Source organism: Tiliqua scincoides, chromosome 2, assembly GCF_035046505.1.
Source record: "Tiliqua scincoides isolate rTilSci1 chromosome 2, rTilSci1.hap2, whole genome shotgun sequence".
NCBI classification, from domain to species: domain Eukaryota; kingdom Metazoa; phylum Chordata; class Lepidosauria; order Squamata; family Scincidae; genus Tiliqua; species Tiliqua scincoides.
Window position 1 is genome coordinate 268,161,023 of NC_089822.1, and position 14,401 is coordinate 268,175,423.

At 52.0% G+C, this 14,401-nt stretch overlaps 1 protein-coding gene and 1 pseudogene across 2 annotated transcripts in view; one reads left to right on the forward strand and one right to left on the reverse strand.

The window, feature by feature from the left end:
* The window catches only part of LOC136640317 (zinc finger protein 721-like), a 165,958-nt pseudogene that overhangs the window by 72,388 nt on the left and 79,169 nt on the right, over window positions 1–14,401 (reverse strand).
* LOC136640429 (zinc finger protein ZFP2-like) overlaps window positions 1,503–14,401 on the forward strand; it is a 42,939-nt gene continuing 30,040 nt past the window's right edge. Inside the window, exons 1-2 of one of the 2 annotated variants that reach the window (XR_010793786.1) lie at window positions 1,503–1,560; window positions 6,140–9,264. Coding sequence is in view for 1 of the 2 variants with exons in the window: in XM_066615563.1 (XP_066471660.1) it covers window positions 6,184–7,743 (1,560 nt within the window). In the remaining variant the exon portion in view is untranslated. Of the gene's footprint in view, window positions 1,561–6,139; window positions 9,783–14,401 lie in introns of those variants that run through there. The other variant, XM_066615563.1, reaches the window with a different exon arrangement.

Sequence of the window (14,401 nt, forward strand, 5' to 3'; positions counted from 1 at the left end):
TATAAATCTAAAATTGGTTGGATTACAAATTAACCGTCTTGTAACTTGGCTTGTAACCCGTAATGGATAGCACCGAGTTTAACCCACCATTGAAAAGACAGAACTGAAAATACTGGGTACAGAGCTGCTGGGCAGGGCGGGCTCCCAGTGGGAGAGAGGCAGGATGCTTTGCCCTGAACGGGTGGGAAGACGGGACGCTGGAAAGGGTGGAGGGCTGTGTGGTTGGAGAAGGGTCCAAGCTTGTGTTCTGCTTTGACTTCTGAGCTACGCAAAACAACAGCACAGGTGTGCTGTTTAATGGGAACTTTGTCTTAGATTTGCAGCCTAAAGGGATGTCACTTCCAGCCCTGACATCACTTCCAGTGGGGCCCAACAGACTGTCATTCTAGACAGAGCTGAGGGACCAGCTGTGCGCAGCCCCATCAAGCAGGCTTCAGCCACCTTCTCCTGCCCAGAGGCAAGCAGAAGCCTCCGCAAGGTCCCTCTGGCACCAGTCCAGAAGTCACAGCTGGGAAGGAAGGCTGCAAAGCCACCAGCCAGGAGGGGCAGCTGGGCCACGGGGTCAAGGGGGAGAGGGCTTGCGAGGCCTGCCAGAAGGAAGAGGCACCCAAGCAGTTGCTGGCACGTTCTCTCCTCTCCTGGATCTGCCCCTTACCTGAGCAGGCTGCGCAGTTGCTGATCCTGCTTCATGCAGGAGGAGACTGTCTGGGACGTGGCCCCCGATGCTGTCTCACCGCCTGCCAGGGAGACCAAGGTTATGATGGGGACCCTTCTCAGTGGCATACCTGGAAGGGGTGCAAAGCCTTCAGAGCCACTCCAGGTGGGGGGAGCAAAATGGATGTGTATGCCTTCTGGGGAGGACTTCTGGGCATCGGCCTCCATCCTGCTCCCCCCCCCGAATGGGGAGGGGGCTGCTTGCACGCTGCGGGGGAGGCTCACTGCAAGACTTCATGCCCTGCACCCCCTCGAGCTGCACCCCTCCCTCCTCCTTTCTGTATCAGCACTGAGTCCTGCAGGAGAACCCCCTCCAGCTACGCCCTCGGCCCTTAAGCCTGGTGGCCTCCCCAGACCTGGAGTCACAGAGACGGAAGCATCAACGCTCCCCTCCCCTCCCGATCCTTCCCACCCAGCGCAGCCCGGGACCCCCTTCGGCCCCACGGGCTGCAGGCTCGCCAGAGGGGCTGAGACCCGCACAGGGGGGGAGGGGGCAGAGAGGGGCTTCCCCATTCGCCCCTCTAGCAGTTCCGAGCCGCTGCTGTGAACCCTCGCAGTGCCCGGCAGCCTCCTGCACAGTGGCGTAGCCGGGGGGGCGAAGCACCAAGTCCAGCAGGGAGCCCCCTCGGAGCCAGTCCGGGCCAGGAGCGCTGCGGGGCGCGGGACCCGCTTGTGCTGCTCTTGCTCTCTCTGCTGCGCGGCACTGCGAGGGTTAAGCGGAGCCACTGGGGGCGGAGTGGGGCAGCCCTTCCTCCTCCGCCCCCTTCCGCCTCCTGCACGCAGCGCCTGCAGCTTCTCCGGAGCGTCCACCACCATTGGGGGACCAGGAGGAGCCCGGTCTGCGGGGTAAGAAGGTGGGGGGGAAGGCCAGGCCAGGCTCAGGGGCCGGTCTTGGCACTGGACAGGGAGGGGCTGCCACTGGCCCCCCTCCACCTGGGCCCTGCTTGGGGGGGGCCTGCGAGAATCGTGGGAAAGGCAGAAGCGGAGGGGCGAGGCGGCCCCTCAACAGGGAAAGGGGGGCCAAGGGCACAGGAGCACGTGGGGGCACTGAGGACCCTCCCCGTCGAGACCCACCCGGAAGGGGGAACAGGCTGCCCAGGACCCAGCTCTGGAACTGCGCCCAAAGAGCTGTGCCTGTCCTGAGAGGCGGAACTGGGAGAGGACCCCGTGGGGGTGAAGGGGCACCTCCCCCCAGCCAGCCCCACTTGCAGCCTCACCCCACAGCCTGCAGGGCGGGCAGAGGCAGGGGGAGCATCTGGGCAGTGTTGGGGGCGAGTCCAGGAGGGGCAGGGGGAGCTCCCCTTTGAGACCCCTCCCGCCCCAGGAGTGGAGCAGCATCAGGGGAGCAGGCAGGGCAGCCCTGGAGACCCCTTCAACAGCTGGCACTTCAGGGGTGGCGCCAGTCCCAGCTGGGAGCTGCTGCTTCCTGCTCCCAAATGCTCCCCAAAGCGCCTGCATTTTCCTCCTTAAGAACCTAAGAAGCGCCCCACTGGATCAGGCCATAGGCCCATCTAGTGCAGCTTCCTGTATCTCACAACGGCCCACCAAATGCCCCAGGGAGCACACCAGATAACAAGAGACATACATAATTTTGGTCTGGACATACTGGTCTCTGCGTGCTGCCTGGGAAACGGCTGTCTCAAACCTGCCATAATGCATGTTGCGTCAGCCAGAAGCACAGAGGCACCAGCGGGGAGGACCACCAGGAGCCATTCCCCTCCAAGTGGTGGGAGGCGTTCTGGGGCAGGGGGAGGTTGGAGCAAAGGCAGCATAGGGGAGAAACTGGGCAGCAGGAGAGCTGGTAAAGTTCACAGTAGACCCACAGTGGCTGCTGGGGTTTGACAGTGAATTAGACCAAATGTTCCCTTACCTTGAGGAGACCTCCGGCTGCTTCACTGGTCCCATGGGATACAGGAGAAGCCATTTTGGCACTGCTGTTCCACTGTGCGGACAGTCCCCTTAGAACTGGGCTGCTGGACTCTGAATCAGGGTCAGGGTCTAAATCAGAGTCCCTTAAATCAGGGACTCTAAATTGGAGTCTAAATCAGAAATTCCAGCCTTTCCAGGGCATGCCAGTGATCGAAGCTGCAAGTGGGACATTTTCCTTACCATGTTGTGCTTTTTGGGGTAGTACAAGCAGAGATATTACTGTATTGTGAGTTTTTGAGCTTAACACCACCCCCACCTTTTTTTATTTACTTAGAGATTTATATCCTGCTTTTCTATCCAATGAAGGAGACTCAAGGTGTGTGTGTGTGTGTGTGCACGTGCGTGTGTGTGTGTATATAAAAGACATAAAAACAACACAATAAAAACCTGGATCTCAAATTAAATTACATTTAAAAAGCGCCATGCCCCCTGGTGTCAGCATAAAAAGCATTCCAAAATATAAAGGTCTTAAGCCCCTGCCGAAAGGACTCTGCAGAGGGAGCTGTTCTCAATTCCAGGGGGAGGGAGTTCCACAGATGGGGAGCCACCACCGAGAAGGCCCTCTTTCTTGCCGCCATCCCCCTCACCTCTGTTAGTGGCGGCACACTTACAAAGGCCCCCTCTGATGACCTGAGAGGACGGGTTGGATTGTATGGAAGGAGGCAATCCCTCAAATACCCTGGACCCGAGCCGTATAGGGCTTTAAAAGTCTAAACTAGCAGTTTGATTTCAGCCTGGAAATGAACTGGCAGCCAGTATAGCTGCCGAAGAAGTGGGCTGACTGCGTCGAACCAACGAGCTCCAGCAACTACATGGGTCGCCGTGTTCTGCACTAATTGCAGTTTCCGGCCCGTCTTCAGAGGCAGCCCCACGCAGGGCGTGTTGCAGTAATCTAATCTGGATGTCACTAGGGCATGGATCACCATAGTCAGGTCTGAACTAAAAAAAACCCTGAAATTTTTCTGAACCAAAAAACCCCTGATCGCTTTGGGAGTCCCTCTTTCTGCCTTCTTCTGAGATATCCTCTCTGAAATTAGAAAGTACACAAATCTTGATCATATTTCAAGATTTGGGAAAGCCCAAATTTCATGTGGGCTATCATTTCAGCTGTTACACCTCAGCAGCTGAGAGCCTGATGGCCGGATAAAAAGCTTCCAGGGGCCACATCCAGCCCCCGGGCCTTATGTTTGACACCCCTGTTCTAAACATTAATTCCATTACCTGCACACAGTGCCCACTGGTCCTTCTGCAAGCAGTGATAGGAGAACAAAGAGAAGAGAGAGACACAGACGGCGGGAGATAAGAGAACAAATGATTCGATAAATGCACTGCAACTTCTTTCAGCCACATGCTTCCATGAAATGGTGCTCTGGATGCAAACAAAGCATGTTTAGCAGGGAACAAATTGCAAGTTGCCACCCCAGCCCAGAGTTTCTGGTCATTGCTTTGAACCAAGGCCTCCTTGGTTCAAAGCACCCGATGTCGGGAAATGTCACCCGATGCTTTGGCTTCCACTCTAGCCTGCCATTTTGCTACGCTCCCGTGTGCAGGAATGTCAAGAGCTGGGCTTTGGGAAAGTGCACTGGAGTAGCTGGTTCTGAAATGCCCAGATAGATTTGGCCTGGACCTCTTTTTTCCCCTGTTCTTCCTCGGCTCATTTGCTTGGTTGGGGAAAAGGCTTCACTGTCCCAAAGGCAGCAGAATGCGAGATAATGTGAGACGTGGCCTGTGGAAATTGGCTCCTGACCTTGCAGTGCAGTTGAACTCAGTAGCATCTTTATGCCATTTAAGAATGAAACTGCTCACGGGAGACCCCACAGCACAAAATAGCCATGTTTTAGCATTCATATGATGACATTAAAGGTGCTGATAGGCCTGCGACAGACCAGGGAGGCCCTCCTCTTGGGACTTCTCCACAGATACAACGTCCACTACCTCCATCCCAAGACTAGGTCAGGTTGAAACAGGCCAAGCAGCCATAATTGTGATTCTTCTGCACAACAGCTCATTGAGAGTCGGGCTCTGAGCAGAGTGTGATTCTGTGCATCCTTTCAAGGGACAGTCAGTGCCAGGGTATCCAGTGGTGTTTACTTCTGAGTACACATCTCTAAACACTTTAGAGAAGCCACTTCCCTTTTACACTAAGAACATAAGAAGAGCCTCACTGGATCAGGCCCAGGGCCCATCTAGTCTGGCTTCCTGCATCTCACAGCAGCCCACCAGATTTCTCAGGCAGCACACAAGATACTTGCATCTTGCTGGCACTCCCCTGCATCTGGCATTCTGTATAACCTCACACCTCCCAACAAAGACATGCGTGTCTACTCAGAAGTAAGTCTCATTAGAGTTGGTGAGGCTTACTACTAGGAAAGTGTGGATAGGATTGGGCTGTTAATTCCTTGGTTGGGTGGGGCCGTTCGGGCAGCAGTATCTGCCCGAGGTCTTCTGCCGTGAAGACAGATGCCAAAAACTCATTTAATTTCTCTGCCATCTCTAAGTCTCATTTTATCTCCCCTTTCCCTCCCTCACCATCCAGAGGGCCAACTGCTTCTCTGGCGGGTTTCCTGCTTCTGACATATTTGAAGAAGCTTTTATTATTCCCCTTCATGTTGCTGGCCGTGTACTCTTCATAGTCTCTCTTGGCCTCCCATATCACCTTCTTACATTTCTTTTGCCACAGTTTATGTTCTGTTTTATTCTCCTGAATAGGGCAAGACTTGCATTGCTTGCCCTTTAAGGCCTCTCTGTCTAGTTAGCCATGCTGGCACCTCCTGGTCTTAGTGCAGCCCTTCTTCCTTTGCGGTACACAGTTCTCCTGGGCCTCTATTACTTTTGTTACAAGTAGCCTCCATGCACTCTGGAGGGATTGGACTCTTTTTACCTTTGCTTTCAACCCCCTTCTAACCAGCCTCCTCATCTGAGGAAACTTTGCCCATCGGAAGTCAAGAGTTTTTGTGTCAGATTTGCTTGGAACTCATCCCCCGACATGCATGTCAAAATGGATCGCAGCATGGTCACTGTTCCCCAATGGCTCACCAACATTGACATCTTTAGCCAAGTCCAGATTTCCACACAGTCTGAAATCCAGAGTCACCTGCCTTCCAGTGGCCTCCATGACTAGCTGCTCTAAGGCAGTCATTTAGCATGTCAAGGAATCCCATCTCTCTTTCCTAACCAGAGCACAAATAGACCCAGTTGATATGAGGATAATTGAAGTCCCCCATGATTAAAACCCTGACCCTCCTTGACACCTCCCTGATCTGTTTCCTCATTTCAAGGTCCCCTTCTGGTTTCTGGCCTGGAGGACAATTACACCTCCTTCCCCACTATTACCCCACTTGGGCCTGCTAGTTTATTCTAGCCTCCACAGTAATTCTATGGTGGAGGCAGACCCGCCTTCAATCTCAACTCTGCTAGATTCTACCCCTTCTTTGACATAAATGGCCACACCTCCTCAACATGTCCACTGCTAATCAGGATTTTGTCTCCATTCCAGGAACCAGTGGACAAGTCAATGAGGATCTGAGGGAGCCTTGTGGGATGTCACCGGACGTTACCATGCTTGAGGTAGAGGAAGGGACTTTTAGAAAGCAAGATGGATCAGGGAGGGAGGAGGGAAGACAGACGCCTGCCTGGAGGAGAAAACTTGTTGTTTGTCTCCGTAAACTCCCGATCGAAGAGGAACATTCCAAAGTAAGGAGAAGTGAGATTTGTCCTTTGCATGAGGAAACTACCAGCACAAGCACACATCTTCCTTTCCATGAAAGGAGCCACACAAGGGAGAGAACTGCGCATCAAGAAAGAGCAAGGAAGCAGGAAGGAAACCAGACACAGAAAGGGAGAAATAAATCTGGTGCTTGTCAGGGTGGCAATTTGAACATCCTCCCAGTTAATACAGAGAAAGAAACTGGAAAGAAGAAGGAGAAATGCCCTCAGTGTGGAAAGACCTTCAACAGTAAATCACACCTTACAGTACATCAAAGAACCCACACTGGAGAGAAGCCATATAAATGCATGGAGTGTGGAATGAGCTTCAGGACGAGCTCAAACCTGACTGCACATCAAAGAACCCACACAGGGGAGAAACCATATACATGCTTGGAGTGTGGAAAGATCTTCCGTTGGAGCTCAAACCTGACTGTGCATCAAAGAACCCACACAGGCGAGAAACCATATACATGCTTGGAGTGTGGAAAGTGTTTCAATAGGCAAGCACACTTCGCTTACCATCAAAGAACCCACACAGGGGAGAAACCACATAAATGCTTCGAGTGTGGAATGACATATAGTGTGAGCTCACAACTGACTTCACATCAAAGAACCCACACAGGGGAGAAACCATATAAATGCTTAGATTGTGGAAAGTGTTTTGGTCGTCAAGCAAACTTCACCAGGCATCGAAGAACCCACACAGGGGAGAAACCGTATAAATGCTTTGAATGTGGAATGAGCTTCAGTCAGAGCTCAAGCCTGACTTTGCATCGAAGAACCCACACAGGGGAGAAACCATATACGTGCATGGAGTGTGGAAAGAGCTTCAGTTTGAACTCAAGCCTGACTGTGCATCAAAGAACCCACACAGGGGAGAAACCATATCATTGCTTGGAGTGTGGAAAGAGCTTCAGTTCAAGCTCTGACCTGACTACGCATCAAAGAACCCACACAGGGGTGAAACCATATACATGCTTTGAATGTGGAAAGAGCTTCAGGAGGAGTACACTCCTCACTAACCATCGAAGAACCCACACAGGGGAGAAACCATATCAGTGCTTGGAGTGTGGAAAGAGCTTCAGTCAGGGCTCAAGCCTGACTTCTCATCAAAGAATCCACACAGGTGAGAAACCATATACATGCTTTGAATGTGGAAGGAGCTTCAGTCAGATCACAAGCCTGACTGTGCATCAAAGAACCCACACAGCGGAGAAACCATATACATGCTTGAAGTGTGGAAAGAGCTTCAGTCGGAGCTCAAACCTGACTTTGCATCAAAGAACCCACAAAGGGGAGAAACCATATACATGCTTGGAGTGTGGAAAGAGCTTCAATCGGAGCTCAAACCTGACTTTGCATCAAAGAACCCACAAAGGGGAGAAACCATAGAACTTCCTTGTGTGCAGAAAGAGCCTTGGGGTCTATCTATCCCTTACTTCTCATGAACAAATTCACACTGGAGAGAAAGATTTGAAGTGTTCTGGTTGTGGTGAAAGATTCTTCCACAGGAGAAGCTTTAAGGCACATCCAGCTTTTACACACAGGACGGAGATCTCCTCAATGCTTTGGGTGTCAAATGAGCTTCGATCAGAGCGGAAGCCTCTGTTTACATCAAAAAATCCACACAAGGACCCTTAGTACTGCTTGGAAAGTGTCGCCAGTGGTGGGGTGGTGCACCCTGTAAGCGGCCTGTCCTTGATCCACCAGTATATGCAGATGATGATGTCATCATCTCAAGGACTCCTGTCGGCCTTAGAAGAGCCTTGAGATCTCTGGTGCTGTTCTGCAAGGAGAACCAGCTCTTGATCAATTATCAGAAAACTAAGATCTTGGCCTTTGCCAGGAGGCCCAATAACCACTCATGGAATGTAGACGTTCATAAGATCGAGCAAGTGACCCACTTTAAGTATCTTGGTGTTATTATCTTGGTTTCATTTTCCATTTAAGTAGCTCTAGAAGGGTGCACGGCAAATATGTGGCATTGAATGCTTACAGAAGCTCCTCGGCCATTTATGCTCACTAAAGGAGACCGTTAATTCTCTGCAGCTCTTCAATTATTTCAAGCAAAGGTTCTGGCACAAGCACTATATGGTGCTTGATCAGGGCCACTGTCTCCAGAACTCATGCAATCCACATTCCTGTGTCCTAGGAGTACCTCAAGGTATTTTCAATGCAGAAAGGTCTTCAAGACTGGCCAGATTGAGGTTGAGGCCACAACGAGGATTACTGTCACGTTAGATGGGCTAAAATGGCCTTTCTGCCCAGCTGGCCTTGCTCCCCAAATCTTTCAGGACGACTGCAATGTACTTGGACAAAGATGGTGGAGCTGAAACCGACGCTGCTGCGCGTGACAAGCTAGAATTCCAGTCTAGCACCTTCAATTGGAGTAACTTACTTAAAAGGGGGCTGATAGTACATGGTGGGGGGATTTTCTGTTTTAATAAGTTTATTTTTACCTCTGATTCTTTCAGCCTTGAGATATAGTGTTTTAGCTTCTCTGAATTGTCTGCAGTTCATGTAAGTTCGCTTTTTATCTTTAAGTTTATATCTTACTTTGATATCCTATTTTAGGATAAAACTCGTAGTGTTTAATCCATCTGAATTTTATATAGTTCATGTAGCTGATTATGTTGTGGCAATATTGATTTTGTTTTTATGCTGGTCTGTGACCGTAATTAAGTTTGATTGATTGACTGAGTGAGTGACCCTGTAAGAGGCCTACAGCACCGTGGAGGAGAGGCGATAGCAAACAGTGGGGTGATGGCACCTGGCAGTGCTGTCCTTGCTGGGCAAAGGGAGGAAGGAATGAGGGGGATTCAGGGATCAGAGAAAGGCGGAATGGGGAACAGCAGGGCAGGGACAGGAGAAGAGAGACGGAGAAGCAGGAGGAGGAAGACCAGAGGAGAAACGGTAGGATGTAGAATTGGGGGAAGCGGCATTGGTACCTGTGGAGGGAGAGACACAGGAGAAGAGGGGGATGTGGAGAAGGGAGGGACAACTGGAAGGGACAAGAGAGTGTGAAAGGAGAGACCAGTGACATTAGGAGAAAGGGCCCAGCCAAGGGGAGGGAGGAATTGGGCAAAGTCCCAAAGGAAAGGAGAGGCAGCTACAGAGTGGGGGCCTGGTTTCCACAGACCCTTGAGATCCAGCCAGCACCAGGGCAAGCCCTCCGCTGCCTTTGCCTCCCAGTCCAAGGTCCCAGTTGGCTCTGAATTGGGACAGGTGGACTGGGCCTCAAGTCACTGGCCGGTCACTCCGGGTGGGCAGAAGAGGATCAACTTCACATCTTGCTCCCCAGTTCAGCCTTCTAGGTACCCTGGAATGACTGTAAAGGTTTGGGGAAGCAGTCCTTGAACTCCACTTCTAGGGAGAATCTAGCAAATGTCTTCACACACAATACTATATGACAGGTCTCTAGCAACCTTGGAAGCACAGGACTGTGATTATTATTAATTAATCATTTATTAATAAATGAAAATCTTATTCTTTCTAGATCACTTTTTTTGTCCAGTAAAGCTATGTAGGTTGTGATTGTCATTTTAAAAGTAGATCCAGGAGCTAAAACATTTGGGAAGCACTGATCTAAGGAATAATGCGTAAGCTTAGGGATAGGAGAAGACTTAATTCTAATCTGATTTGGCTACTCATCTCTGCTGCTGAAACTAGGCGTATCTACTATGTGACCCTGTGTTGCAGTAGCTCTAAGAGCAGGGGTGTCAAACAAGGCCCGGGGGCCGGATACGGCCCACAGAAGCTTTTTATCCGGCCCTCAGGCTCTCAACTGCTGAAGTGTTACTGCTATAAAGGCAGCCCACATGAAAATTGGGCTCTCCCATATCTTGAAATATGATCAAGTTCCTAAGTGAGGAAAAAGTGCTTGTTTAGGGTTATGGCCTGTTTAATGACAACATTTCTTGCCTAATGACATCACTTCCCAGCCTGTCTGAACCTGCCCTCACCAGGTAGAAGAGGTGCATACAATTCCATTTTCTCACACTGCTCTCGGTTGCTGTAGGCCAGTTTGCGATGTTCTGCCTGGCAGCAGTTCTCAGGGTCTCATGGGCCAGTCTTCCAGGTCTCCTTCCAAGATCTTTCGCTAAATATAGCAGACCCTCTTAATCTGTGGGCTTGGCATCATGGATTTGAGTATCCATGTATGCTGAGGCCATGGCAGGAAGGCCTCAGAGGACCACCTGGACGCAACCAGAAGTGTCCAGGAGGCTTTCTGAGGAGGCTGGGAGGCCGGGCACAGCCCCCAGGGATTGCAGTGCCACACCAGCCCTCCTGCAGATGTGATTATCAGGGGATTTCTGTACACAGTGAGTCCTAGAATGGATCCCCCATGACTACCAAGGGCCCACAGTATGCAGAACATTTTAATGTGGGACACGCTGTATAATGCACAAGCTGTCTGGGATGGGCCCTCGTTGTTTTAATCTCACATTTGGATATTGCCTGTCCTCAAGGGAATCTGAAGGCAGCCTGCAAAGTGTTGTTCTATTTACCTTCACCTATGACCACCCAGTCAGGTTCAGGAGTGAGCCTGGACCAGAACCAGATCCAAGATTCTGCAGTACGCTGGCCATCAGTGAATGCCACTCAACAGAGATGATTGAGCCTCCAACGTGGCAGGAGCCTCCTCCTTATTCATCTTGGGGCACAATCCTAACCAGGTCTACTCAGAAGTAAGTCCTGTTTTGTTCCATGGGGCTTACTCTCAGGAAAGTGTGGTTAGGATTGCATCCTTATTTGTTCTTCCCTTATCAGAGAACTTGCTGGCTTGCTCACCCATTTTGGGAACCTTTTGGTTCTCTATCACTCTTCTCTCTCCATTCCTGCAGGTGGCGAAGGAGAACCATTCACACCATTAAAGAAGAATGAGACAAAACAGAAGCAGAGAAGGGACGCATGTTCTGCTCAGCAGGGTGACTTCCAGAGAGTGAGAATCCAAGAAGAAATAGTCAAAGGAAAGGAAAGGAATTGGTGCTCTGTGTGTGGGAAAAATTTCAGCAGAAAATCAAGTCTTCTTCATCACTGGACAATCCACACAGGAAAGCCGTATAAATGCTCAGAGTGTGGCAGGAGCTTTAGGGAATGTAAGGCCCTTACCCAACATCAAAGAACTCACACAGAAGAGAAACCATATAAATGCTTGGAGTGTGGGAAGGACTTTAATCGTAGTAGAAACCTGACCAGGCATCAAAGAATCCATACTGGATAGAAGCGACATAAATGCTTGGAATGTGGAAAGAGGTTTTAGGAAAGCAAGCTTCTTGCTAGACATGAACGAAGCCACAATGGAGAGAAACCATATAAATGCCTGGAGTGTGGAAAGAGTTTCAGCTGCAGTGCACAACTTGTTTGTCATCAAAGAATACACAAAGGAGAGAAGCCATACAAATGTTTGCAGTGTGGAAAGAGTTTCAGTCACTGTGGAAGACTCACTTCTTATCAAGTAACTCATACAGGGGAGAAGCCATTTGAACGCTTGGAGTGTGGAAAGAGTTTGTTACAGAGGAGGCCTCACTTGCCATCGGAGAATTCACACAGGGGAGAAGCTATATAAATGCTTGATGTGTGGAAAGAGCTTTAGGGACAAGTGCCGCTGCTCCCAGCCAGTGCAAGAGCTGGCACAGCACACTGGAAAGACATGCTACACAATGCCAGTCAGTGCATGCACACATGCAAACGTAGAGACAACACGAGAGAGCGCAGACAGGCTACCTGGACATGGGACCCTGTGTATTCACCAGGTTTGTAGTCGGGACATCTGGTCACTCTGGACTCGGTGTCCCTGTCATGGAGCACCAACCCTGCCCTGGATCTCTGTCAGGCCCACCCCTCCCCAGGCACTCACCTGTGTGCCGGCGGTCATGGTACTGTTGGCGGCCTGCACGGATCCACAGGTCCCGCAGCTCCCTGTAGAGTGGAGGGGGGGTGCTGGCTGGGGGTGCGGCGGGTGGTCCGGTGAGCCCGCTCTGTGTGGAAGGGCACCTTGTGGGCCTTCCACTTCCCCCGCAGCTGGCTGGGCCTGCGCCCCAGTCCATGGGCACCCGTGGCCCTGGCAACCTCCCTCCAGGCCTCCCTGTTGGGGGCTGTGGTGGTTGCCATCAGGGTGGGCAGCTGTGGGTGGTTGCCCACTGCCCTGAGAAGGGCTCCTGTGGCTGCTGGAGACCAGGGCTGGTGGCGACTGTGTGTTGCAGCCATTTTGCATGCCCTAATGCGGCCCCGTCACGCGTTGCTGACATCACCACTCCGCCTGGCACTCGGGCACCGCAGCTGCGCCGTTTCCGTGTGTTGTGCTTGCCTAAATGGGGGTATGCTCTTGTTAACTGGAGTTGCATTCCTAACCACACTTTCCTGGGGGTAGGCTCCATTGACCTAAATAGGGCTTGCTTCCGAGTAGCCCTGGTTGGGCTTGCCCCCTGGGACAGGGGCTCCTCCACTGTGAGTGTTTGGAGGGCATGTGCATTGCACTCTGTTCAGGCCTGGGCAAACCAGGCGGGCAGGTCTGGGCTGCTGGATGTGCCTGGAGCCCAGGTGAACATGGGAGGCGGACCTGGCCTCCCCCTCTGCTTCTTCCAGGCCGGTCGCTCTGGCTCCGGGATGTCCTTGGCTATGTCTGTCCAGCAGGTGTGTCCTGGCCCATGCTCGCCCAGGGGCACTGCAGCCTGTGGGAGCAATAGGGGTACGAGGGGGAGGCAGCCCCCCATACTCACCAAGGGGCCTCCGTCTCAGCCAGCCCATGCCCCGCAGAGCTGCAGCCTGTGGGGGCAAGAGGGGTGCCCATCTTCTTCCACAGTGGCTGTACCTGCCTGGAGCTTCTGAGGTTGGCACACCTGGGAGAGGACTTGTGTGAGCAGTTTGTGTTCACCCAATACCCGTCCTCAGCCCTGTGTGCTCTCAGCGCATGAATCACTTGTGGGTGCCGGGTGCCGTGGGTGTCTGTGCATGGTTTGTGCATGGCTCCCACCACGGACCGTACCTGCATGAAAGCTGCTGCTGAGGTTCACCTGTCATATGGCTGGGCAGGTGTGGGGTGATTGGCTACTGTGGGGCAGGTGTGGGGTGATTAGAACCATGTCATCCTCTCGTGGGTGGGGCCTGGTGTAGTGCAGGTCTGCAGTGTGTTTGTCTTGTTCACAGGTAACACCTTTCCATGGGCTCCTATGGGTCTCCTCCATTGTACGGCGAGTGTGTTGCTGGCGCTGCGAGCTGGGGGCAGAAGGGGGCGTATCAGCTTTGTTTTGCAGCTTTGGATTTGGCGGTGGCGCGTTGGTGGCGCCTCTCCTGTGCCCACCCCGGGCATGCATTCTGCCACGCCTCTGGAACCCCTCTGTGGCACCTCACCCCCTCCCAGCGCTGTACTGGCATCGGAATGGCGCCGCTGCTTGCCATTGCCTTCTTGCACCGACGCTCATCCTGCCGGCAGGGCGGCTCTACCACTGGCGTTGGCACTGCACAGGATTGGGCTCTGAATGAATGGGCTCAAATGTCCAGGATTTCTCCAAGCACCAACACAGCCCAAGAAATAAAGCAGACCCTTAAATGGACCCCCATTCTCCCACCCCAAGCACAACTCTGGTTGTTTTTGGACAACTGTTGTGTCGCAGCTCCTCCCCACTAGGTATCTTGCCTGCTTAAGGCTAGTTAGTTTCCCTTTGCTAACTCACCCAGGTAGTGAGCATGCATCAGAGTCAAGTCCCAATCCAATAAATGCAGATTGCCAAATCACAGTCCAAAGTCAAAGTCCAGGTAAGCCAGTTAGTCAATGCAAGGTGCCAAAGCAGAGTCCAGAAACAAAATGCCAGGTCACAGTCCAAGGTCAAATTCCGGTCAGGTCAGGTCTCCTCTGGGTCAGGTAGCATTTCCCTCTGGGTCAGGGTACCTTTGCGCCTTCTGAAGCTGCCTTTTATCCTTGTATGTCCCATTAAGTCCAAATTAGGCTCAGGTGAGCCATCCCCTCAGTCCATGTTCATTCAAAGTCCCATCAAGGTCAAATGAAGCTCAGGTGTCCATTCGGGTATCCATTGGCCTTGATTGATTA